The 27,685-nt window shown below is 37.3% G+C and overlaps 1 protein-coding gene across 1 annotated transcript in view; it reads left to right on the forward strand.

Annotated features, from left to right (window-relative positions):
• Nucleotides 1-27,685, forward strand: part of MALRD1 (MAM and LDL receptor class A domain containing 1) — a 238,264-nt gene that overhangs the window by 24,588 nt on the left and 185,991 nt on the right. Inside the window, exons 8-14 of the mRNA XM_017741406.1 lie at nucleotides 2,767-2,859; nucleotides 5,039-5,246; nucleotides 13,106-13,252; nucleotides 16,147-16,256; nucleotides 19,174-19,341; nucleotides 21,331-21,451; nucleotides 22,936-23,082. Of these exons, the coding sequence (XP_017596895.1) occupies nucleotides 2,767-2,859; nucleotides 5,039-5,246; nucleotides 13,106-13,252; nucleotides 16,147-16,256; nucleotides 19,174-19,341; nucleotides 21,331-21,451; nucleotides 22,936-23,082 (994 nt within the window). The remainder of the gene's footprint in view (nucleotides 1-2,766; nucleotides 2,860-5,038; nucleotides 5,247-13,105; nucleotides 13,253-16,146; nucleotides 16,257-19,173; nucleotides 19,342-21,330; nucleotides 21,452-22,935; nucleotides 23,083-27,685) is intronic.

Below are 27,685 nucleotides of genomic sequence, written 5' to 3' on the forward strand. Positions count from 1 at the left end.
ATTTTCTGTAAAATCTAAAACCAAGTAAGATAATGTTGAGTCTATCTTTTCCTGTTCATTACTTTTTTGTTACTCTCCTTGGGTAATGGACTTATTCTTCTTCCTTTTATTGTCTTAATCTTTACATCTTGTATGGCTTTAAAAAAATATGGAAATTAAGCAATAAAAGGTAATTTAAATGAATGCTTATACGTGCAAGAATATTTGTATCCTAATGCACTAAAATTTTTCTGCGTGTTCAACAACACTTGCAAAAGTTGTGTGAGTACACTTCTCTGCAGAAGGTAAAGTTGATCTATTAATCATTGTGAGGGAACAAATAAGCCTTTGTTCCAAATTACTCTCTGAAAAGAGAAGTAGGAACAAAATAATGGGTGCAGTTGCACAGCAGTGCACGTATCTATAGAGAAATATATTAAAAAAAAAAAGATAAAAAGTATTTTATAAATGGAGAATTTTATAAAAAGTCATGATTTCTCTTCCATCCTTCAAATCTGAGTAGCATTATCTCAGAAAAAAACATTGTGAGGAAAAGGAACATTTTAGCTTTACGAAAGTTGTTTATTGATAGTAATATATCACAGTAAGGGGAATAGAGTAAAAGTATCTTGAGAAACTGCTCCCCTGCATCAACAAAATAAATCTTGAAGGAAAGTACTGGAAAAGCAACACCTTCCATATTTTAAAAGAAGGCTAGTGACACAAGGAATGTGCTACTGGGATTAACCCATTTGTAGCAAAGAGGTGGAAGAATATGGCAAGCAGAGTGAATACTACAAGTATTGTGAGGAAGAGAAATAATATTATTGGCTTATTAGAGCTGTATAAAATCAGGGGGTAAAATCTGCTTAAAATATTGGTTCACCTGAGGTGTCTTACAGCTTTCAGTGTAAATAAAAGTCCTAGAAGGTCTGGATACTGTACAGAAAACTCAGGTTTTCTGCTACAAGCCATTTTTATTAAAATGAATCTGTGAGAAAAATGGTCATGGGGCTGGGTTTCTAAGCTGTTATGTGAACGTGAGGTGCATCCTGTCAAATACACAGCAAATACAGAGTGTTCCCCAAAGACATACAGATGTGTTTGAAGGGGTTTTTATGCAGGTATATAGGGGGAATATGTTAACAAAAAGCAGACATTTAACCACAGGCTATGGTTTTAACCTGCCATGCAGTATGGCTCCTAGTACATCATCCTTTTCTGGGTCTTATATGTGCCTGATGTAGGCTACTAGATTTCCTTTGGAAGATGAATTGTTCAGTAAAGTGAAGCAAGTTTTACACAGAATAAAGTCTCCTCAACCAAAAGACTTTTGCTGAATATGTTGCATAAACAAGTGGACAAATACATCTTATAGTGATGTGGAAACTCACGGCTGACTTTTATTTCTGAAGTATGTCGTGCTTTATCCAATTTGATCTCTTCTGTTACTGAGTGTCTGTAATTACAGTATTGCCTTGGCCCTGTCTTGCAGTTTTCCAAAACTGGTCTTTGAACATATGTTCAATAGGGATGTAAGCTTCCAGCTTTGCTAATATATCAGAATGGCCTTAGTAGGAAAAGAGCACTAATTGGCTGCCCATCACAAATCATATCAGTGTTGTTCTGCTGGCTCAGATCTCACAGCCTATCAAGCAGTAGACAGCACATTTCTCCTTTCTTATATTACAAAACAGGAAAAAAATAACTGTCTTTGTCTATAGTATTGATAACATTTCACATACCTATCATAACCCATTTTATTAATCTCCTGTAAGATAAATTGGTTTTATACTTTCAATTTCTCTTCATACAAGAGACTCTTCATTCCTCTTATCCTGCTTTGCATCTTTTTCTGAACTGCCACTAATTCTGTAGTATCCTTTGTGGAAAAGGTATGACCAATACTTTGCACTTTCCTAAAAATAGTCTCAATATTGATATTTTTAATAGTAAGTCTGTGTGTATGTATAGCCTATATTAACTTTTCCTGCAGGCTTTTTCTATCTTTCTCTTTTTGCTCTATTTTGCAACTGCTTCTTGAAAAGATTTTCTAAAGATATATAAAGTTCAAATTTCTGCCTTCTTTCCTTTATGCCTCAGTATGTTCCAAGCAGGATCATGACCAGAAGCAGAATGAGTGGGAGCTACTTTTGCCAGATTATTGAATCAAAAGGGCTTGGAGTGCTTCTATAAAGGGAACATCACCATAATTAGCACTCCTGCTGTTATCCTTAGGAGATGGAATGAAAATGGGAGGATTAAGGTAACTCAGAGCATGACTAAAAGTTGTTAGGTTTTACTCTGTGTGCTTGCTTTACAGATCTTAAAAAAAAATGTTTTTAGCACAATTGATTGGGCAATTCTGGCAGACCCAAAATTCAGCTCTAAGAGAACTAAATCTAATTAATTACGTGACAAAATATAAGCAGTTATTTATGAAAAGGAAACTTATGTAGAGAACACCATGGAAACATATTGTTAAATTCAGCAATAACATGGCTTAATTTACATGTTAATTAACTTTAACTATACCAAGTCTACTCCTGATAATTATATTATTAGTCTGTTTAGCCAGAATACACATATGTTGTTTCTCCTCTCTCCAACAGACCTCAGTGAAAAGATTGCAAATGAATATGAGAAACTCTATTTTTTCACATGGAGCAACTTTGTGTATAGCGGTTGTTCGGCTGGGAGATGAAAAGATGGAGGACAAAAAATGGCCTTGACAACTTCTGGAGGAACAAAAATTATCTTTATAACATTGTTTTCTACATTTTACAGGAGGAGCAGGTCTTGTGGGAAACCAACAGCATGACTAAGAGGGAATGGGTCAAAGTGAATATACAGCTACCAACAGGGCTAGAAAATATAAAGGTATGAATGAAAAAGGCATGTCCTCAATTTTTGAAGATGCTTTACTTTGTTGTTTATAAATCTTCTAGGAAGCCTAAAAATTTGTTAAAATTGTGTGTATCTTGAATGTCTTGCTTTTTTTTCATTGCTTCAATATGAGTAAATCTCTGGTGTTACCTCAACAAAACATCTACACAAACATGACGTGCAGAAGCTGCTGGGCTTAATTAACATGCAAGAAAATGAATACAAATCTCATCTGATTTTAAGTAGTCACCTGAGTCCAACTCAGGTATTGCCAACTCATTTAAATGTATATATACTATTAAGTGAGATGCTGTCAATGATCTTTGTGGAACTTCAGTGAAATGATGTAAACCACTAATTGAGAAGATACCTTCTCCTTGAAATTTTGGGCATAGAGGTAAATGCTAAATTGCAACTTCTTAATTCTTATATGAATTTACAATTTCCATTTTAAATAATTTTTCCTTTACACTTTTTTTTTTGTAGTTCTGTAAATAACCATCATATTTTACTGTTTCAGCAATCAGCTGAATATATAATCTCTATGAAAGGACAAAAACTAAGCCCACTCCAGAAATTGATGTTTTGACATGTATAGAATGAATGCATTTCAGCAAGCTAGTAGGTTCTAAGTGTGTGTTATTGCCTGTCTCTCCTTTTCCCACAAGGATAATTTTGAATAAACAAGCAGATGTGTAATTAAGCTACTATAGTATCTAAAAATAAACAAACAAAAGCCTGCTCAGTTTATATGTATATAAGTAGGAAGGCAAAACGAGGTATTCTTGTACAAAGACTGCAAGGATCCCTTGCACTTAGGGAAGGAAACATACTATCTTTAAAATTGTGTTTATTTCGTATTTTCAGCACAGCATTCTGCTTTTTGAACTGGTAGAGCGAGAATGGAGAGTATTAGAAGACTTTTGTCATTTTGAAGAAATTGTCTCTAGCGGAAGATAATGACACATAACTTATTTTTTAGAAAGACAAATACCTCTTGAGATTTCACTCCAACCTAATTCCCAGGCTTTGGGGAGTGTGTTAGACCCTTCTGCTTATGCCCCAAATCACATCTGTTGCAGTTTCCTTCTGTTTTGCCAGATAGTCTTACACCTTGCTTTCTGACTCTTGCACATAACTACTTTCTGAGACTCACACTTTGGTCATGTCCCAGCCTGTCAAAACCCACAAATTCATTTTTTATTTATTTCTCCAACTTCTACTCTTGTTTCTCAGTGCTCTCTTTAATTGCCATCCTAATCTTTTTGATGAATCCAAGCTTTCTTCCTCCTGCTTGCTGCTTTAACTCAGGTAAAAGAAACCTGGAGAGCACAAATTGGGTAATTTCATTGCTTTGAGTGCCAGGAGAGCTGGGCTCCACCTTGGAGCAACAGATGTTCTTCTGGAATTTCATTGCTATAAATCAGCTTGTGCTAAGTCTGCTCAGAGCAAGGCAACTCCGTCAGAGAGACAAATGGTCTCTGAATCTCTGTGTCTATGTCAATAGCAGTAAAATAAGCAGGGCAAGGGCACAGGCCCAAGATTGGTGTGTGATAGGCCAAATAACTAAAACATCAGCATGGTTCCTAGAAAGGTTTTGACCTAAGAAAATGGCCACATCCCATCCAGTGCTCAGAACAGTTCCAGGATTACAAGCAGGTAGGGAAGAACCCCACTGCAGAGACTGCGTGCATCCATTTTATTTTACATGATGAAACAGTTATCGCTTGTTAAGCTCTGCTATGCCAGTTGGTGTCTGAGGACAGTCCTCAGCCCAATTTATGTACCTGTAACTGGAAATTTTTCTCTAGAGCATCTGCAAAATGAGATTTTGCAGACACTTCAGAAAGGAAGATGGAGTCTTTGGGATATTACATTTCAGGACACCTTTCTAAAGCACAGAAATATTACTACTTTTTAGCTAAAAATTTATGAGATTAGGAGTTTTTCTTTAAAATAGACCTTTTTTTTTTATTAAACTTCAGCTTAAAATTTTCTGTAATTTCCACCTGAGATAGTCACACTAAATTTCAGATTCTGACTGGAAATTTATCATGATTCTTCAATGGAAATTATGCAGCACTTTTTACACCTAGAACTGCTTTGTGAAAATAAAAATCAGTTTCACTCCGTTGTCTGTTAATGCAAATACTTTAACTGTAACAATTTACAGCTTATGTTTAAAGGAACACTCCATAGCAGGGCAGGTTTCATCTGCCTGAATAGCATCCAGCTCTTGGATGCTGCACCATCAGAGCCACCAGCTTTCTGCTCCTCAGAAGGACCCACCTGCAGCGATGGGCAGTCCGCGGTGCCTGGATCAGCCTGTGCCTCTCACCCGGATTGCTCTGATGGCAGCGATGAGGACCCAGCCACCTGCTGTGAGTGAATCCCATTGCTTTGGAGGGAGACTGTGCTGAAGAGTGCTGTGAAACCTAAATGGTTCCATTCAACAAATCACTAAAAAAGTATTTTAAATTTATATGGCTTCTTTTCCCCAGAATATTTAATGAAGTACAGGTTAGAGAAAATGTTCATGGCATTTTCTTCTTTCCATTGCTTTCTGTTTCTCTGTCGGCCCTCAGCTTTGTGTTTTATGTACCACTAGTAATTATTACCTCAGGCCTGAGCCCTAGGGTATATCACCATGTCCTGCAGCCATAGGGAGGAGGAGGAGAGAAGATCCAGCAGGCAGCAATTGTGCAGCAAGATTGATTTATTTAATTATTTTACAAACTCTTTTATAGACTTTTTTCTTCATAGTCTAATTGGACAAAATATCAGCCACCCCTTGGGGTGATTGTCTAAAATCCTAAAACATCCATTATCAAAATATTTTCCTACTATACCATAAACAAGACTTTTCAAGGTTGCAGGTGGCTTGGTTGTTTACATACTTTGCTACCTCTTCTGTGAGAGAGAAAAGTCTCTCACGGATTTAGAAAATAGCAAGAAAATCCTTGCTAGCAGCATTTTCATATCTACAAGTAATTTGTTTAATAATCTGCTGAAATGCTACATTTACCGTATTTTTGCTTAAAGGTACTCCTTACATACCAGTTTTATAACCTCTACTTCCCTAATTTGCAAGGGAATGAAATTTGTCCTGGGATTTGTTGTTTGAACAGTTTGCTAATTTAGATGGTTTGTGAATTACCATCAGAAAATGTATTGTGACATGATATTTGCACTGTGATACAAATCACCACAGAAATGGGCCACAGTTCAGAAGCTACATCTTCTTCATTATATTTGCAGTTAAAGGTAACTTTGTTTAGAAGCCACAGTTTCTACTGTACAATCAAGCGTAAGAAGAAAATAAATAAAATAACTGAAAAATGTCTGTAAAAAATCTGAATAATTTTAGATCTCCTTGTGAAAATATCTCTAGAGAACCTATCATTTCTACAGTTACTATTATATGGCATGCATCTGTGTGTATGTTTGCCTGTGGTAGTAACACTTAAGTATATGTTGCAGATACAAATGTGAGCATATTTAAGATACTGGTGATATATATTGCTGCTGGGAGGTACCAATTAAAATTTCGTGTATTGCTCGAGGTAGCAGGATGAAAAATACTGATAATGCTTTATTTTCTAATTGCTTGATGAGACTTTAGGAACTGTTTGTGACCGTAAGCCTTTTTTTAACTCACAGTCTGAATCTTTAATTTTTTTCAATTACTTAAATAACCATCTGGGAACCAACTCTGAAACAAGTAATATATGCAAATGATGAAATAACATTTTAAATAGGAAGTTATAAACTGTTTTGACTCTGGGTAGGATCTAAGCAAACATTAAAGTCTGTAGGGACTCCCCCTCTGAGAGGTTTTTTTGATTTTTACAAGGCTTGACCCTATGCTGCTAGCTCTGTGTCTGTCGTTCCTCCACTGGTAGAAGCGTGGAGAGTCCTTATAAGTTCTTTGGGAGGAATGGAATGAAGGTGAATTGTACTTTCAAAACTGGACTTTATTTCTCAGCAATTTAGAAATCCCACTTCATAACAATGAGAGAGAATTGTGGTGAACAACTGGAAATAAAAGAGGATAATTTTTAGGTTTAAAAGGATGAAGAAAAATAATTGTCACAGTTGAAGGGAGCTTCTAACCAAACTACACAAAGTGAAAATAAAGATAACTCCAAACACTTGCAGGCCTGTGTCTCAGACATTGACATTGACACTGGGTAACCAAAAGATTACAAATTACGTAGTTCTACTCAGTATTTTAAAGATCACAGTAGGACTCTTGGGAATATTTCTTCCATAATGCTGATGTGGATGGGTCAGAAAAAATGGAGATTGGGCAGAAGAAGGAAAAGTCAGAATGGCCTGGTGGTTTCAACACTGTCCTTTGTGGAATCCCCAGAATTAAGGTGCTAGGACAAGGACTGATGAGAGCCACAATCAGTGCAAAACCCTCTTCAATAGCTCTGCCTGGTGTTCCGTTCTCTGCTGCTGCTTCTGCAATTAACTTTGGTTTTTCTACTGGCACTGATTCTCCACTAGCTCCCTTCAAATTAAAGAAACTGTGACACTCAGTTGAACCTGAGATGTAGGAATTGTTTGCTTAACTATGTGTTGAGATAGTCACAGTTTGAAGAGGTATAATTTTGTTGGAGCAGTGCACAAAGTATACCCATCCCCCCAAAAGAGGGTGGAAAAAGGTTCTTTTCTAAAGTATAAATAACCAATAGTAGTTGCTTATTGCTCTGACTACTGGCTGAGAAGAAGGAGAAGAAAAAAAATCCATCTTTAAAATACCAATAACAATGGTTAAAGTTGGCCCATTTTAATAGATAATATTGTCTTGGATACTTCCCACACTCCTTTTTCAGGAAAGAGAACACTAATGGAATTTAACTCCTCAGCAGTTTGTTCAGCTTAGAAGATTCATCTTTCAGACACTTTCCACGGTTTTGAGCAAAACAGGTGTAAAGAAAAAATCCTCATTTATTTTTGTTCTTTTATTCCCATTATATCAATTTTCCACAAGATCTTTATATTGTCCTCCATGATGTTTAGAGTTCACTATACTTATTCATATTGATTTTCAGTAAAATTTCCTATCTGCTACAGTGATGCATATTTTAGCCTTTATTAGGTCTTTTAGCATTTATCCTTGGACACATCCTCAGTAGTTTCCTTTGATGAAGTGCTCTGTGATACTGAAAGAACTGACAGATCTCCTGAATGAAAACAAAGGCAGACAGCTGTTACTTAATGTAAAGGATTCCCCTCTTCTAAGAGTTTCTTTGTTTCATTATAATAAGGAATTAAAATAATGTTTCTCTTTGGTCATTTTGACTTGCCATGAATAGTATTATAATAATACAATTTATTACAAGAACAAACACATATAGGTTTTGAAATGATTCCTAATCTTTCTGTTTAATCTCTGCTCATTTATAGAAATATATATTTAAGTCTATGAGACTTAAAAGTCTCCAAAATTAGGAAATTGTCTAGGAAACACTTATGCACATGAATAACCATCTTTATTTGAGTAGTTTTGTTAAAATCAACACATCTAATGAAGCAACAAGTTAAGAAAGTACTGATTTTACTATTAAATTCTACATTTTCATTATGTCTTTTTTGACACCTCTTACTTGTGATCACTTCTAAATTTCTTATTTCAGTGAATGACAACAAATTATGAAAACCTAGTTAATATATTCAAACAGAAAATGACATGCAGTACTTAGATAATTTAAAGGACTATAAAGATCCCTTTCATGCTGATGCCTTTTCTTTATTTACTGCCTAATATTAAGGAAGTTTTGCACTAAATACTGTGTCAAATAACTAATATTTCAAACACTATACTTATTACTATTTTACATTATTTATACATAACCTTCACAACACTTATAAACCCATAAATAAAGTGAATCAGTAGCTAGCAGTCCTAGCAACTTGGAAACAAGTCTAGGAAATACTTGTTATTTTCAAGTAATATCACACATTGATGTAGCAGTATTTCTAGAAATTACCTGCTCATCAGCATCCATGTAAATTCAAAATTATTGTAGGGTGGTGTCATCCTACAGGTATTTCTGAAAGATGATCATTTCCATTTAGCTTAAATAGAAACTTTATTAAAACACCCATCTTTACCTCTTCTGCTTTTAATTTAACACCTCTAGTATTACCTTAAATATTCTCAACTTTTCATAGGATTTGTATAATTCATGAATATGGAATACATAGAATGAAGAAAACCTGTATAATTTTAAAGCCATGTACCTTTTACTGCATTTCATTTACTGTATAGCAATTTACCATTGCAAATCCTCGAAATGTTCCACAGCAGATGAACTCAGATGCAAATATTTCTATTACCATTCGACATTAAGGTGGAAAGAGCACTTTTTACTCTGAAACACTTGTTTTACTAAACATTTGTGTGTTTTCTGTGACACTGAATTTGCCTGAAGTTGTCAGTAACTGTTCTTTGATCTGGTATGTGCCTGTGGAGAGCAAGAAGCTGAACCCATGTTATTTTCACCGACTTGGTTGCTGACGAGTCCTGTGCAGCACTACCTTTGTGTTTCACCAGAACAGCTCAAAGTAAACATGATCTCTGCAGACCAAGGGTTGACATGAGATTCTCTTAAGCTTTCTTAACCCTAAGCAAAGGGGCTGAGTAGTTTCAGAAGGAGACGAGGCCATCTCACCTGTGAGAGTTATGAGTCATCTGTCTAATGACTTACAACATAAGGAAGTTGAGGCTGGATGGCCTATGGCCATCTGTGATAGTTCTGTATGAATCCTTTAGCAAATTCTAGATAAATAAAACTAATCACAAGCTGGTAGGGGAAGTGCACAGACACTCAGAAAGAAGGTATATGCCCTTCACTTTCACAAAATGACATAAAATGTTAGCCAGAAATGACAAAATATTAATGACAAAGAGGTTCTTTGGTTTCTGTTCATACAGATAGCTGTTACCTCAAATTCCAAAGAAGTTTAGGTTCTGCCACGCTGAATGAAGGGACCAGCCCACCACATTCAATACTGTTATTCAGGGAAACACCAAGCTGATGGAGAGACCATCTGAGTGTCCCCATTTGTGTTCATTTGATTGGACTCCCAGACTAGGATTGAAAACCTTTATGCAGTTGCAGGCTAGCAAAGCTGCAATATGACTTGGCTGGTAACCAAGCCTAGTTAACAGAACTGCTTTATCTTCCCCTGGGAGGATCATGAGGAGCAGGGATAAATAGACTAAGCTAGTCAAAGAAAAAAGCATTCCCATTTAACTTCCCAGTGCTCTTGAAATATGTGCTTTGTTTCCTGTTTCTTTTTTTTTTTTTAATATGTTGAAAAGGGTTTGTATTAACTGAAAAAATAACTTCAGTGTATTTGATGGCTTTAGTAACCTACACTTATTCTTGAAACTCAAAAAGTTTTTGGGGAACAATTTTTCTTGGTTGCATCATTGAGTTTTGTAGAAATGGTTTCATAATTCGCTCCTTGACTAGTTAAGATATAGCCACATGAATATAGTCACTGATATATCCACATGAATAAAAAAAAAAAAAACAACCAAATTTGACTTATTGTTAAAATGAAAGCAAGTTGTGGTTTCCTTTCTATTTTCCTTTCTGTTTTGCTGAATTTTAAATAGATAAAGGTCCAAAATAGAGAATTGACTCATTTTCCATTCAAAATGTCAAAAATATTTCTGCATTTTGAATCCAGTGAAATCTTCCTAGTGATATATGAAACATAAGCTCTGGTGCTGAGAATTGCAGTAGGAAGGGACATAATATATCAGAAAAGAGCTTTATGTCAAACTTAACTGTAGTATGACTACTCAAAAACTATAGGCTGTGCAGGCACTTATTTTGCAACTAAGTGAATAGTGAAAGATTACCTATAATCACTTGAAGGTTCAGATTAAAATGTTGAATGTTTGATAGGAAAGGCACATTTCTTAAGGTTTATTAATGTTTGAGGAATGAAAAAACACACTGAGAAACTGTCTTACTTGGATTTGGGTTCCAGCCAAAGCACAGAACTTTTCTTTCAAGCTTGATTAAACATTTACAAGTACCCCTTAAGTTTTTAGAATTAAATAGGGATAAAGTTTAAGTTCTACTGTTCATTTGGACAAGTGCATTTCACTCACAGTTGGAGTGCAGCTGTTCTACAACATATTTACACTTTTAAATTGAAGTATCCCTTCCAGATACTACATAGGGGAAACTCTTGGATTTGGTAATTGACTCTGGTCAGTGTTTCTGCATGACTGGGTGCTTGTGTAGAGCTTTAAATTTCAAGTGAAAGGTGTAATGAAAAAACGTTTAGCATCTAAATGGTGGTCAGCATTATCATATTTTATTTGCTCCCCACCACGCAAGAGAAAAAAACCCAAACCAACCATCATCAACAACAAAAAACCAAACCCAAGCATGAACGACAACAAACAAAACACTGAACTGCACCACCATGAATGTTCTACCTTTATAATTGTGTTCAGACTCGAAGTTTGAAAAAATAACTGGACAAAACCAATTTGATTTGGGATCGTGTATGTGCATATCTTTTTTTGCCTGCAACTGCTTATTCGTTCAGCCTAAAAGCTGATGTTTATTCATTTCTTTCTAAGTTGATGTTTATACATTTCTTTCTACATCTATAGTGTTAGAAGAAATTTTACTACTGGCTACCAATGTAAGAAATGCTGATTTCACCACATCTCTCTTCCTGTTGAACATCAAGGGCAGAGATGGTCTCTGTCTGGTCACACAAAAGCTGTTGTTTTTATCATGATGACAAGTCTTCTTAAGGTCCTAAATACCTCTAGTTAAAAGCAAAGAATAATTTTAAAAAATGTTTCCATGCCAAATACATTTAGAGCTGTAAAATATTAGTTATTAGTACCATCTTGATTTTAGTTTCATATTTAAACCATTATTTTATGGGGTTTTTTTTCTTTGGTGCCTATGGGGTCATTTATTGATGTATTTTTGGATATCACTATGCAGACACTGCAGTCAGCTGTTTATGCAGAAGACCTTTTGTGGGGTTAGGGAGGCCAGGAGAAAGAGATATTTAAGCAAAGAATATTTTCCTTTTTTGTGTCACATTGGTTCTCTCAAGACTGCTTAGCTAAGGAGAGCAAAATGCCTAGACATAGTATTAATTGCCAAAACAGATTAGCCTTGGATATCAATTTGCATATTCAACCTTAATGTACTCTCAATTGAAGTCTAATTAAAAAGATACCTTGTGAAAAGCATGACAGTGTAATTAAATAAGTTAACCAAGTTTCATTTTTAACGAAATATACTGCACTAAACAGAAAACCATGCACCATCAAATTTTAATGTATATAGTGAAGCCAGATAAGAGACACTGATATTTGTGGTTTATTTTGTACCTTAAGATTTAGCTGCTCAAATAACTTCTTTATTCCTGGGAAACTCTTACTATTTAGCTTTGCGACAATAATGCTGAAAGAAAGATGCATTTCATTTTGGTTTTGTACAATCTGAAAGTTGGAGTAATATGTATGATTTTGTCTGAGGCTGATATGATCAAATAAATGTGCTGTGGGAGCAGAAAGTGGCAAATACAGTTCTAAAGTAATGGTTGCAATTCCAATAAGTGACCCCAGGAGTTAAGTGTAGTGCTTTGGGAAGCTGTTCTGGACAAGGAAAGACAACTCAGAGTATAGAATTTTCTAATCAAAATAATTATTTGTACTCAATAAATGTAAGAGTCTGTGAAATTTTTATATAACTTAAATTGGTCTAATCCATACCAACTGAGAAAATGGTCTTTTACTTTGCAATAAAAATTTCTAGCTGATCTGAATAATTCATAAATTTAAATCTCATTTTCAAAAATAAATTAAATGAAAGCTTAATTAATCTTTGCTTTCCATATATTTCAAGCTCTAAATACATTTGATTTTTCTTACACATTCATGACTAAATTACCAGTACAACTCTTCTTTAAAAAAAATTTAGTATTATTGGTCTTTTCTTTGATATAGTTTGTTCTCTTAGAGGTTGTTTGTTTCGTGGTTCTGAGTTTGATTAAGAAAGGAAGGGCCTGCCCGACCTGTTACCTGTATTCTAGAACATTTTATCCATCTGAATAACCTGGCAGTGCTTCTTCAACACTCTTAGTACATCTAAATACACAACAGTCAGAGCTGTGGCATTAAACTGTTGCATCAAGTTCACTTATTGATCTCTTCTTGTTGTTGCTCTTCCCACAGCTAATTACACCTTGTGTGATTTTGAGACTGACCTTTGTGGATGGAAGCCACTGAGCAAAGGTGATGCTGACTGGAACATAAAGAAAGAACAGGCTCCCCTTGACAGAAAACTCCCTGGCAGAGGTCATACAAATAATATGGGCCATGGTGACACTTCTTTTTTTATTATTTTTCTCCTTCTGTCATGAAAATTCCTACTTGTAAATGGTCACAGACTGATAAAAACTGGTTTGAAATGGGTGCCACAAATAACACGGGTAATGTGTTACAGAAAGCCGGTCTGTTGGAGATGCTCTTTCCTAGCTGTGATCTAGTTATCATGTCTTTGTAACCTCTATTTTTAGCTGGCACAATCAGTGAGGTATGAGACTTAATGCAGTTTTTTTGAGATACCTGCCTTTGAACAGACAGCTAACTTTGTGCATAACCATTGTTTACCCAATATTCACATAGGGGCCATTCTTGGAAGCATTGTATACAAATAGCTTTTGAAGATTGCAGTTAAATTAATCCATATTGTCTGGGAAAAATAGAGTGAGTATAATTTCCTTTAAATAGTCGTCCTTCCTTTAGCCTATATTTGCCATACAATGCATTCAGCTGGAAAATAATTTTATTCCAGAAGAGGGCTATTAAAAATATTTTTCCAAAGTGAAATATCTTATAGCACACTGCATAAAAATAAAACTGGCAAGCATGTTTATCATTGTCAAATAATACTGGCAAGTATTCTGTGACTTTAATCTTATTAAAATGTATCTATTGCACTGCTTCCAGTGGAGATAAAATTACTTTAAAATCTGTGTAACACCTCAGAACCCCTTTAATTCAGATTTAATTAAATGTATATTATCTTCAGCCAGAGCTCTACACTTCTCTTCCATGTTCATGTTAAAGAAATGTGACATGTTAAGTGTTCCGCCTCAGGCATTCAAAGGTATAGGAACTGCAGGATTAAAATTCACCTGAGCAAACAGCAGTGGGTGCAAGTATGTGTGCGTGCTATAGAATGATTCTAACTGAGCAGTCATTTGTTCCACCGTTCCTCATGTGATGAAACACATCGAAGTTGCTACTCACTTTTCTCAGCAGCTGTTTGATATTTCATTTAAAGTTGTCTCTGTGAGTGGCACTGGATCTGCATTACTGCATTTTATGTAAACACTACGGTGTTACAGGTTCCAAACTCTCAAAGCTCCAGAGGGGTGCACTTATCTGCCTGTGTCTTTCTCTGCTCCAGGTGCTGGTGAGATCTGAGGGGTAACGTGGTCAGAATGAAGGCTGCTGGCAGTCTAAGTAGCATGTTAAAATCACCCATAAGGAACTATGCGGTGCTTCACTGAAGCTGCTTTGACACCTGAATTATTACAAGTTTGGTTCAGTGTTGCTGCAGGTTAAAGCCTCAAGCAGATTTGGAGGTTACCATGCCCCACCTCACAAGTCCAGTAATGTTGCATTCCCCATATGAGTTAGCTGAAAAGGTATTTCTGAGGTGGTTTTGTACCCATCTATCATAGTGCCTGGTACAGCCACGACTTTCTCTGGAATCCTAGAGTCTGAGCAACTTTTTGCCAACATTAAACCACGATCCTTCAGGTTGCAAAAGTTCCTTTTAGTACCACAGAGTGCTCATCTCTCTCCTCTCCTGGGGAGGGCAGCAGTAAATTTTGATTAATGAAGATCTTAGCAAGGCTACTGTAGAGCCTCAGCTGCAAATTAAAAGAGGGTCCTTTGAAGTACCCTTGCATTCCAATGAGGGGAGCTTCCCTCGTGCTGCAGAGTGCAGCATTCCTGTTTGTACAGGGAGCTGGAATGGTCCCCTCTTTGTGCCAACCTTGCTAAAGCGGTGCCATTATTCATGTGGGGCTGGACCTAACCCTCGGCTTCATTACGTATCCATGGGAAATAAATGGCTAAGGAGTATGACTGCAGCAGCACAATAGCTGATTTTCCAAGATGTAAGGCAATATGTGTAATATCAATGCTCAAAAAAGACTGAGCCTTTAGTGTTGTTTTGCATAGACTTTCATGAAAAAGTCTCAGTATTCAGCAAAGGCATCACTGACGGCATTCAAAATATGCTGCTTTAGGGCCCCTTGAAAATGTTTATCCTTCCCTACCTTTGTCTGAAGCACATCTGCTGTAGTTCAAATCCAAACGCAGTGCATTTGCCAGAGTTCAGATTAGATCTTTAATTAAGCTTTCATCCCCACTAGCACAGACAACAATGTCAAGTCTGTGGACCCCATGAGAAAATATAGCTTATTCCATTGGCTCCTGTGGTCTGCAACATTGTTAGCATGCTTAAAAGTGGCTGGGCTGTGCTGAGAGTGAATATTGTACCCTAAAGGAACTAATTTCAGGTTTAAATTTGTTTGAAACATTATTTAAGCCAATTAAAATGTGTCCTTTAGGGATCTTGGCTGAGCTCTCTGTTGTTTGATCTCCAGGGTGCTCTGTGTTGCAGCTCCTCAGCTCTCCCCAGTCCATGCAGAGAGTGGATGGGCAATTTGTGAAGGTGATGGTTAATAGTTTGTAGTGCTTTGAGGCTGGAGATCTTAAGGTTTTTGCTTGAAGAGAGCAGATAAAAAATGCTTCCAGCAGGTCTGCACAGTAATGCTCTCAGAGAAACAACATCTGAACTCCCTTTGAGGGGCTCCGTAGTCACTTCCTTGGGTCTAGGTGCTTGCAGGCACCATGACAGGGTAGTCTTAGTAGTCTTAGCTGCCCAAATAGCCTTCTTTCCTTCTCCCTCTCTCCTTGTGTTTGGTATCAGTCATGATAGTTTTACGAGAGGGAAGGGCCAGGAGCATTTAGCAATTCTGTTTTGTCTTTGCCCACACAGACACTGGTTGTCACAGCCTGTTACAACACCCTCCTCATTATCCACAGAGACTGAACTGATAGCAAAGCAGTTTAGATTGTTCTGATCTGTGAATAAGCTTTATGTGTCTCATGAAGCATATAGTTACCTCTCTGACGTACCTATTTGCCATTGGAGAATGACATATTTCTCATACTTTAAAAAATTTTGTTTATAGGAACATTCATTTACTTCAGTGGATCACATCAGATGAACACAAAGATGGCCATGTGTCATCTGGAAAGCCCTTTCCTTGTCAAGCTGTCCCCTGGGCTCACCTGCTGCCAGGTAACCGCTTGATATTAACATTAAATATGTACATCAAATATGTAAATATGTACAGCAACTATTCACTACAAGAAAACATTCACAGCTGTACTTCTATTTGTCCTTTTGGCCCCTAAATAAAATTAATAGATACTGTACAGTTTTATAAATTTTTTTCCTCTTTCCTGAGGCATTTTTGTTTCCTATTCTATAACTTTTCAAAGCTTATGCCATATTGGGGAGAAGTTGTGTAGTTGTTATATGGGTTTTTTTCTGATACTGTATAATCTCCTGATTTAAAAAGCAGAGAAAAGAAAAGGAAAAGACAGAGAAAGCTTGCCAAAATAATTTTTTTTTTTCAGTGGAAAAAAGAGGCTTTAGAGAAACAAAATAAAATCTAGACTGGTTGCTTAATTTTTCAGACTCAGTGTAGAACAGAAACTGTTAATTCCACTTAAGAAAACTTTTTTCAAAAATAAAAATGTCAGAAAAGAAGGAACTGCACTTAGAAGGCCCAAGAAGTAGCGGAATTTTATTCCACAGGATCTAGGCTTCTTAGGTTATATCTCATCTAAGGGACCAGAAACAAGTGCTAGCTTAGCTAAATCTGTTTTACTTGAAACTGTAGCTCACTTGGGACTGCACGCATCAGTGAGTTACCACATCTCAGCTGAATAGCTACAACTTACAGCTGAGGACTGGAAGGCTCTGAAACAATTCAAGAACAGTGCCTTGCTGTCATTTAAGGTACTCTCACAGTTCTTAATCTTCATGTGACTTCTTAGTGTTATAAAACATTAGAAATAAAACAGATGCAGGATAAACTCGAGCAGAATGCTGCCGCAGGGAACTCAGAAGGCCTGAACCATCCCATCGAAGGCCTGGGACACCCAACAGCCTTTGTAATCACAGTGCATTTGTTTAGACAGTTTCATCTCTCTTTTGTTGACTTTGATGCTGAGTAGGTAAGTACCTTTCAGATTCAGGTTAGTTTATCTTAGAAACCCTTAAGACAAACTGGGCAGCACTGATATGTGAATCAATGAATTATTCTGGTAAGATCTATTGCAGAGTTTGGTCTGCATTCAAAATAAACATGAATGCAGTGGGGATGAACTATTTTTCTCTACTTCAAAGTCAGAAAAGAAACATTTTTTGTCATAAGTATGCATGTATTGAATGAATTTAAAATTCTCAGATTCAACAAAAGCTAGAGCAAGTTCTTACCTAGCTGTACATGTCTGTCAGGAGAGTGTTTCTGAAGATTGGAAGCCTGGCTTTCTGCCACATTTTCCCTGCAGACTTTTATTCTGGGAAGGAGCAAGGAGTCGCAGTTGCTCATTAAGATGTGTTATGTTCTCTGCCTATAAATGTGAGATGATGCCCTCTGTTGGATGTCCCACTGAGAGGATAAAAGTATCCACATAAATAGATCTATGTTCATTATTAGCTTTACAAGTTCTTTAGCTCCAGTTGTTAAAAAAAAAAAATTGAGTTGAAGGATAACAAATTTATATTGTGCCTTTCTGGTTAATTGAAGTTTAGAAGTAACTTCTTTCTGCAGCTTCTTTTAGCTGGGTCTTTTTGTAGATGTAAGCTAAGAAACATCTTCATTAAGCTCAAGGTTTTGGAGTTGTGGAAGCAAATTTCTAGTCCCAGCTCTCTGTTTACAACTCTTTAATGAACACAGTAGTCATTGTATAGTAGAACGTGTAGACATAGAGAAGGAGACTAACACTATTTCTTACTTAATGAAAGCATAAATTTGTTTGAAAAGCTGTTTGATAGACAAAAGCCATCTAAATTGTTTAAAGTTCTTCAAACAGCTCATTTTGGAAAGTGTTTGTATAGTGCTGCTTTCTACTTCTTAAGTTTTTTGCTGGGGGAATGAAAGTTGCATGAAAGTATTTCAATTTATTAATAAACAAGATTATTTTATATAAGACATGATTTTCATAAGTGGAGGTAAAAAGAAACATTGAGAGACTGAGTCTACCAGACATGAAGCCAAAAGATATTAAAAAAGTAGCACTGTCTTTTAACAGGAATATTTCTGAATGACTGATCCAGCTCTCGTTTTACCTTCATGAAGACTCAAATATTATCAATATCAAGGCTTTTGCAGGGAACTAAAGATACTGCAGTTGAAGAAATTTTAGTCTTTCACTATGTAGACAAGCAGAAAGGACTCAGGGGAAAAGAAAAAAAATTCGTCTTTGAAAATCTTATTTCTTCCCCTCAGTTATGAGCTGAATTTTTGTCTGGGAATTATTAAAAAAAAAAAAAATATATATATATCTATATATCTATATATAGCAGACTTACTCTGTGTTGCAGGGGAGTGAACTGTGATTCCCACTCTTTTCTGATCTTTTCTGCCCCACAAGCAGCCTCATCCACCTACAGTTATTGTTTTTTCCTCCCATATATTGGTCAATCTTCTTGTTTCAGGAGATGAATAGATTATTTTAAAAATCTGTCTTCAGATCATATTCATTTATGTTGATTGTGGAAATAAAAGATCGTAAGGTTTCTTTCATATGAGAACCTCAATGATTGCACTTCTGAAATTAACACACCTATGAAACTGTCATATATTCAGCATTTGTAAAGAAAAAATATTTGCGAAGTTTCGTAATGCTTACTAAGATAAAGAAGTTAGGGGAAGGTGTATCATTCAGTCTGCATAAGTTGATAGATACAAGCTCAAAGTAAATTGTAAAAGTAAGCTTTACTTTTAAATATGGTTTTGTCTTTAGGCATGATACTGCTCCTCAACTTGCTGTAATTTCAAACATCCCCATCTTTTATGCCAAGCCTGTGTTTAGACCTGTCATGTCATTCTTTGTTATAATGTACATATATTACTTGGTACTGAATTTCTTGCAGATTGATTATATCATTTTTTAAAGCTTTTCATTAAAAACTCTTTCAACAGGTAAGATTTTGGTACTGGTTATCTCAGGATTCCCAGCTTTCTGTCTTTAGGAGAACTGCATTAAATGGAAGTTTGGAAAAATTACGTGACATTTCAGGATTGCCTGAGATGAATTGGACAAAAGTGAATATACCTGTGGAAAGTGCAGCTGAGGAATTGCCTTTTCAGGTAATTAGAAATCACATTTACATTGCTTTCAAGAAGATATTTTACTTTGGCCTTTAGAATTAATTTACTTTTAATGATGAAATATATAAAAAGAGAATCTCTATTCTTTAATGCTCATATGAAAAAAGAATTTAATTTAGCTTTTTACATAGGTGCAAATATTAAAGAGCATAGCCATTGTGTCAGTATTCTATACATTAGAATAACTTTTTATAACAAACATCAAGGGGCCCTAAAGATTATTTAGTTCCAAGCCTCATTGGCAGGGACACCTTTCACTTGACCAGGTTGCTCAGAGCTCCATCCAGCCTGGTCTTGAAAACCTCCAGGGGTGGGGCATCCACAACTTCTCTGGGCAACCTGTTCCAGGTGTCTCAAAGTGTAGGATTTCTTCCTAATATCCAATCTGAGCCTACTCTTTTTAAGTTTGAATCCATTCCCCTTGTTCTGTTACTACGTGACCTTGTAAATAGCCCCTCTCCATCTCTCTTGTAGGCTCCCTTATGATACTGAGGGCTGCAATTAGGTCGTTCCGGAGCCTTCTCATTTTGGGGCTGAACAAACCCAGTTCTCCCAGCCTTCCCTCATAGGAGAGATGCTGCATCCCTCTGATCAACTTGGTGGCCTCTTTTGCACTCACTCCAATGCATGCTGGACACCCCAGAGCTGGGCACAATACTCTGCATGGGGTCCCGCAAGGGCAGATTAGAGGGGCAGAATCCCCTCCCTTGCCCTGCTGCCCACACTGCTTTTGATGCAGCCCAGGCTTTCTGGGCTGTGAATGCACATGGCCGGGTCATGTCCAGCCTCTCATCCCCCAGTACCCCCAGGTCCTTCTGGGCAGGGCTGTTCCACATCCCTTCATTCCCCAGCCTGGATGGATACTGGGCATTACCCCAGCCCAGGTGCAGCAACTTGCACTTGGTCTTGTTGAACCTCATGCGATTCCTATGGGCCAGCCACTTCTCAAGCTTGTCCAGGTCCCTCTGAATAGCATCCTGTCCTTCAGGTGTGTCAACTGCACCCTCAGCTTGCTGTCACTGGCAGACTTGCTGAGGGTGCACTCAATCACACTATGTCATTAATGAAGATATTAAGTAACACTGGTCCAAATACAGATTCCTGGGGGACACCTCTGGTCTCTGATGTTCATGGGGACTCTGAGCCATTGACCACTACCCTCTGGATGTGAGAAATTCTTCCTCATGCAAACAATTCTTTATCCCCTGAACAGTTCATCCATTAAATCAACCTCTTTCCAATCTAGAGAGAAGGATGTCGTGGGGGCCATGTCAAAGGCTTTACAGAAGTCCAGATATGGGACAGCCATAGCCCTTCACTGATGCAGTCACTTCAGCACAGAAGGCCACTGGGTTGGGCGGGCAGGAAGGACTTGCCCTTGGTGAAGTCATGCTGGCTGTCTCGAGTCACCCCCTCTCCTCCGCGTGCTTTAGCATAACTTATAGGAGGATCTGTTCCATGATCTTCCCAGGCACAGAGGTGAGGCTGACAGTGCAGGAACTTCAATTTGCAATCTGTCCCTACATTTACTGTACCACATTGCTAACTTCAGCAGGTATAGTATACATGGACACAATTAACAGTGTTGTAAATCATCATATTTGGTAACCATGAATAGCTAATTTAAAAAGATATGTAATTTTTATCTGTTCCAGCAGGAAGATGATTCATGCAACAGTGATGACTTTTACCAGTTTGATTGAAGCTAGGTCATCTCAGTTGCATAACTTTCCCTAGGTAAATGCAGTTACAGCTTTGACAGCTGAGGAGCAGATTTCTGACCTGATCAAATCTCAGTTGTAGTTTCTCCTGGATCATGTTCAGAGTTGGTTGTAGGCACAATTTAGTTCCTGTGCAGATGTCATAAATTAAAAAGGAATATATAAATGTGTGTGTGTGTGTGTGTGTGTATTTGTGTCTTTTTATCAATTCACCTTTAAAGAATTACTTATTTTTCTGTCTTTACAGATTGTTTTGCAAGGTACTATTCTAACAACACATGCTGCTGTTGCTATTGATGATATCGGTATATCAGAAGAATGTGTAGTTGTGAATAGATCACTTCCAGGAATCAGCCAGGAAAGTGAAGGCAAGTTTCATGGTTTTCAATACATTTTCCCCAATTTCTGCTACATATATCTGTGATTTCTTGACTAACTTGAAGATACCTTTAACAAAGTAGAGGATAATCTGAGAAAAAGTCCATATGCTGTAATCTGTCATCTCCCTGTAAGTGTTCCATGCTGCGTTGGTTGGGTCTTTGACTCTGCCTATGACAGACTAGATGATCTTTAAGGCTCTTCCCAATCCAAACCATTCTATGGTTCTATAATAAAGGTTTTCATCCTTGTGTTATACACTAGCTGTTATGGGAAGTTTGCACTAATTCTGCAAAGTGAGCTCTCGTGGGAATTTCCTGATACTACTTACTATGTAGTACCTGCTCACATTCACATTTGGAGGCAGAAGCAAAGCATCCTGTATTTTCCACTAAAGAGCAAATTCTGCTGCTTTACTTTTAGGGCAAGAGGCTTGTCCCATCATTACTGCTAAATATCTGACATATAAGGAATGCCCACCAAACTTGTCCTTGTACTCACACTCTGTAGTTTTGAAGTGCCAATGGATGGAAATATAAACCAACGAAACCTTCTGTCAGACTGCTGGTTCTGGTCCTCTTGATGCTACCAGCTGCTTTTCAAAAATGGCATGGGCACATATGCAGTCAGGGGTAATGTTGATAAGTTGTAGCCATCAGGTATCTGGATTTAATCCTGAAAAATTTAAAAGCATAATAGAGAACTTAAGTGTTGTGTTTTTAAGGCTTTTATGATCCCTATATACAGTTGGGTTGAAGTATTTAGAGAAACATTAATTTGCTTTCATTATTTTCCCTCCAACTGCCTCATTTACCCATTAATCACAAAGATATTGTTCTTAGAATGGAGGTTTTTTTAAAAAAATTCCTGTCTGGATAGAAATATGAGTATTTATAAAATTTAGTTTAAATGAAAGAAATGAAAAGCTGCACATCATTCCTCTCACTTACTTTCCAGAAATCTACTGAAGAAAAACCAGCAGACCCTGGCTTTTTTGTTGCCACATTAATTGAAATTTGGGATGTTCTCTAATGTGTAGGTTGTGGTGCAAGGCAGTAGTGGTGCAGCACCCAGCCTGGGCTTCTTGCAGCTTTCATTGTGACCTGAGCACAGAGATAGCACAGCTACAGCAGGAAGGTTTGGTGAAAAACCTGCTTCTGGCTCCAGGGGAAAGAGCAGGGAGCCGTACCAGCCTCTCATCTCTGAACAGGAGCCCAGCTCTGTAACCCTAAGGTGTATTGGATAAATTTTCACAAAATATTTGAATATTGTGGAGGGTAAGATATAGTTTAAGACCGTCAGACACTGAGATCAGCTGTGTTTCTTACCAACTGTGGTATAATCTAGCACACTGCATAGGTGGTGCTCGCTTCCTTATGCTGAACAGGTTGCTATATTAAAAGAAGATAAAAAGCACTTCTAATAATTTTATATATTTGTGGTTTTACTTACATGTCCTTTTCTGATTTTTAAGGGGAAACAGAATCTGCAGATGCTAATGCTTCATCTTTTTACTGCCCAGCGGGATCTTTCTCATGTGGCGATGGGCAGTGTATTTCATCTGACAAATTTTGTGATTTTAAGCCTGACTGCCCAAATAACCATGATGAAACCAAATGCCGTAAGTGAAAACTTTAAAATCTATGTTGTTAAGCTCCTGTGACTGGGTTTCTTTGTCCTATTTGCAATGCTTTCATGACTTCATAAATCTTGCAATTTAATTAAAAGTAAAAGCTCTTGAGAAACAGTTACTTCACTTTGATTCAGTTCCGTGATTTTTTCCCCTCTTATTTTCTGTAGCAACTACTTCCCTCTTAGCAATAAAACCAGAAGAGAAGATTTTGATTAATTATTTAGTAGAAGCTGCTGCTTAAAATATAGTATTTTATTTTGTAATCCTAATGCACTGGTCACAGACTTGCATTCAAATTTTATATTTTATATACTTACTTTTGATGTGAAGATGCCAGAGCTGTACCACAGCTGTACCACAGGCCTGGTCACAGCTATAATTTAAGCTGAGTCAGAATTTTCTGCTTGGTTGTGCTGTGACTGCTGTCAGGGCCACATGCCTGGACTTTCTCTGCATGGAAGCAAACACGTGGGAAAGTAGAGGGAAGTGGAGCATCTCAGAATCCCTCTCCACTGTACAGTCAGCAGGGAGCTCGGAACTGTTTCAGGGTTTCTAATATGTAGCTTCAAAAGTCTTTTTGATTGATTCAGTTTCCTGCTTTGCATAAGAAATCACAGTTATACTTTGCACTTTTGAAAATGAGTCTCTTGCTTTGAACTATCAACTTTGCTGTACAACTTGTGATACATTTTCAAAAGGAGTTGCCACGAGCAATATTTAATGCAAGTTTTCTTTTTAAAAATAGGACATGATGCTTTCTAGCACATTCAACACAAATGACAGAAATATTGTAGACAAGATCCTCAAATTATTTTCAGTGTCCTGTTATGCATCAAAAAATGTAAACTTCTTCAGAGATGCTAATACAGTCCAAATTCACTGTTTATATTTTATGGTTTTTACTTGGAGATTGAGAGTTGTTGCTCAGGTAAACAAAAATCTATTTGACTATTAGCAGGTAAAAGAAATATTTACAGCTTCAATTAAATTTCTCTACTATTTTAGTATTGCATTTTTCTCAGCTAGAGCATTGGTATTGAGGGTTATAAGTGTTTAGAAGGACTGGTATCCAAAATATACAGAACTTTGAGGTATAAAACTGCATTTTGTTATATTAGATAACAGTTTGCCTTGCTAAAATCAGAAATAACTATTAAATGTTCACTAAGCAGAATATCCTTCCTCTTGTGGGCCAGAGTAAAGAAAATTCTGATATTACTGTATCACAGTTGAGGTTGGAAGGGATATCTGAAGATCACTAAGTGGTTAAAAACTACTCTGCTCAAAGCAGGGCCACCGGAGCAGAATGCCCAGAGCTTGACAGAGTTAGGTTCTGAATATCTATGAGGATGGAGACTACCCAGCCAGTCAGGACACCCTGTTCCAGTGTTTGATCACCCTTACAGAAAAAAAGTGCCTGTTGCCCCTTCTCATTTCACTGGACACTACTGAGAAGAGTTTTTACTTCTTTACTCCCTCCCTGCCAATGTTACTCATATTAAAACTCTTGTAACACTCCAACATTTTTTTAATTTACTTTATGTTTTTTCTACTTTACTTATGCTTACACACCTTATCAGCATTGGGTTATGATAGATTGGATTGCTCTCCCATTACCCTTTTTAAATTCAGGTACTGGGTATTTTTCTCTGACAAAATAATAACACTTCCAAATCAATAGTTTAATTAAATATGTTCTAAGTAGATTTAGCTGCCTGCAACTTTCACTGCACTGTGATAATGAACTGGTAGCTTTTAATCAAGAAAATTAAGATCTGCTGTTTTTTGTGGCTATTTGTATTTCCTTTTAACTATTCAGCCTGTGTTTCCATTTCAACATTACGTATTTGGGTGAAGAAAAATGTCCAGCAAGGTGTTTCACCAGTCCTAGACTGGCCTTAATTACAAGTTGCCTATCTGGCAACTGATTTTCTCTTTCTTTTTCCTCTAATTATATGACTGAAGAAACCTTTATTATACCCAAGTCTCATTTGTCAAGACAATACATTAACAATGCCATGCTAAAGGTTAAACTTTGGAACCATTATATTTATGGTGATCTTTGCTCTAAGTATATTGCTGACTTATAAATCATTGTTACTGCTGAGCTGGCTCAATGTGTGCTAGCACTACAGCTTGTAATGTGGGAAGCAGAATGCAGGTACACAAAGGGCCCTGCAAGAAGTTTGGCAAGTTGGCTGTTTCCAAGCAATAAACTTGCCTTTCAGCACATTAGTGCTGGTCTACAGCACTAGAATAGCTCTTAAAATTATTTTCAAATAGTATTTCATCATCTTCTTGCTTATGTAGTGCACCATTACTTTCTATATTTTCTTTGCATATTCCTGCACTTGGATGCAAGCATTTCATATTTCTCAGACACTTTTCCTTATTTCCAAACTTGGCTAAACATAGATTTTTGATCATTTCACCTTTTCCAGCTACATCGTTTCTTTCATCAATATTAACATTTTTTTCCACAGTGTTCCATCTAATAGTGATTTTATGCACCTTAACCTTGTTAATGCTTTTCTCTTTGTATGAGAACCAGGCAGGGATATTACATGGGCTTAAAATGTCTTTCGAAATATGTTTCATTTAAATCTTATAACCTTAAATTCCAGTAAGATGATTTACTTAAGTGCTCAGGTCCACTAAGTCCACCAAATAAGCAAGGTCTCCATCCAATTTTCTTATCTCTCAATATCAATCCTTGAGACATCTCTTGATTTTCACTTCCACTCAAAGGAGTACCTTTTTTTCTGTCAGGCCTGAAAGAATTCAGTTGAAGATTAACACTTCTGGGACTGCCAAAATGTTTTCTTTCTTGAGTGTTGCTACCGTTGACTATTGTATCACAGATGAAGAATTTACTATGGTCATAAAGCTTTTATACTTGACTTCCATGCATTAAAGCAGAAGAGAGAAGTGACAGCCTTTTTCAAACTGCAGATTCATAGCAGTGACCTAACATACCTATCACATTGTGTGCTTGTGCTCTGGAAGATGAATGTGCAGCGTGAGTTCTATGGTCTACATCCTATGCATTTGGTGGAGTCTAAATGTTCACTTTTGCACCCTAAGAATTATGTTGATAGAATAGGAATAAGATCAGGTTGGAAAGCAATCTGGTAACAAATGTGTTCTTGATATTCTGTCTGACCTTTATTAATTTCTCCCTTATGATCTGTCTTTTGTGTCTGTTAATTTTTTTTTTGCTGTCTACATATTGTGTGGATTATCAGGAATAATTATATGGGTTTCTATATAAAATAAACACAAAATAATTTACATTTATATAAAATAATTTACATTTATATAAAATACAGCATATTTTCACAGGTTTATCCATGGTCACATGCTTTGAGGTGCTCCAACATGACCTCGTGCACAGTCACTGATGTTTCGAGGTATACCCGTTGCAGCACTGACTTACCCACAGCCATAGATACTTTGAGGTGTACTTTCTCCAGCACAGACTTACCCTTCAGAGTTACACCTGCTGCCACACAGACATAACCATGGCCACAGGTGCTTCAAGATGTACCTGCTCTGGCACGGGCTTATTCTCGACCACAGACACTCCGGAGTACCCCAATCTCACATGGCCTCATCCACAGGTCACAGTCCCTTTGACTCAAGTCCGCACTGGAGTTCCAGCCTGTTCCTCCCAGTACAGCAGCAGCAATGGCCTGGCCAACTGCCAGCAGGCACATCACCTGTGTTGTTATCAAAACACTCCCAGGCACAGTAGAGTAAGGTGACAGGCAGTGCAGCAAGCAGTGAAAGCAAGAGGCAGCCACTAATGAGCACTAGGCTCTAATAAATAGTCAGGAAAGCAGGCCCCATGGCAAGCACAGGAGTGTGCCAATTAATATCTAGAAATCAATAAAAGCTGTAAATTTGATCCAACACATTCCAATCAAACTTGTCACTGTCTCAAACCCTTTGAGGCACATGTGCCAGAAAGGACTGCTGTGGCTGAACCTCATCTGGCAGCTCAGCCCCACATAGCTGCTCACTTACTCTCCTGGTGGGATGGGGGAGAGAATCAGATGAGTAAAAGTGAGAAAACTCATGGGTTGAGATGAAGACAGCTTAATAGGGAAAGCAAAAGCCATGCACACAAGCAAAGCAAAACAAGGAATTCATTCACTGCTCCCTATGGGCAGGCAGGTGTTCAGCCATCCCTGGGGGAACTGGGCCCCATTACACATTATGGTGACTTGGGATGGTCAACACCACCACTTGGAACATCCCCCACTAGTCTGTCGCTGAGCATGACACCATATGATGTAGTCTATCCCTTTGTTCAGTTGGGGTCAGCTGTCCTGCCTGTGTCTCTTCCCAACTTTTTGTGTATTCCCAACCTCCTTGCTGGTGAGGCAATGTGAGGAGCAGGAAAGGCCTTGTCTCTATATAAACACTGCTCAGCAATAATTAAAATATCCCTAAATCCAGCACAAATCCAAAATACAGCCCTTTAGCAGCTACCATGAAGAAAATTAACTACACGTCAGCCCAAACCAGCACACATATACACACAGTATTGTTTTGTATTTATGTCTAAATGAAAGATGCATTTAATAGT

Source organism: Corvus brachyrhynchos, unplaced genomic scaffold (genome assembly GCF_000691975.1).
Source record: "Corvus brachyrhynchos isolate BGI_N302 unplaced genomic scaffold, ASM69197v1 scaffold167, whole genome shotgun sequence".
Lineage (NCBI taxonomy): Eukaryota > Metazoa > Chordata > Aves > Passeriformes > Corvidae > Corvus > Corvus brachyrhynchos.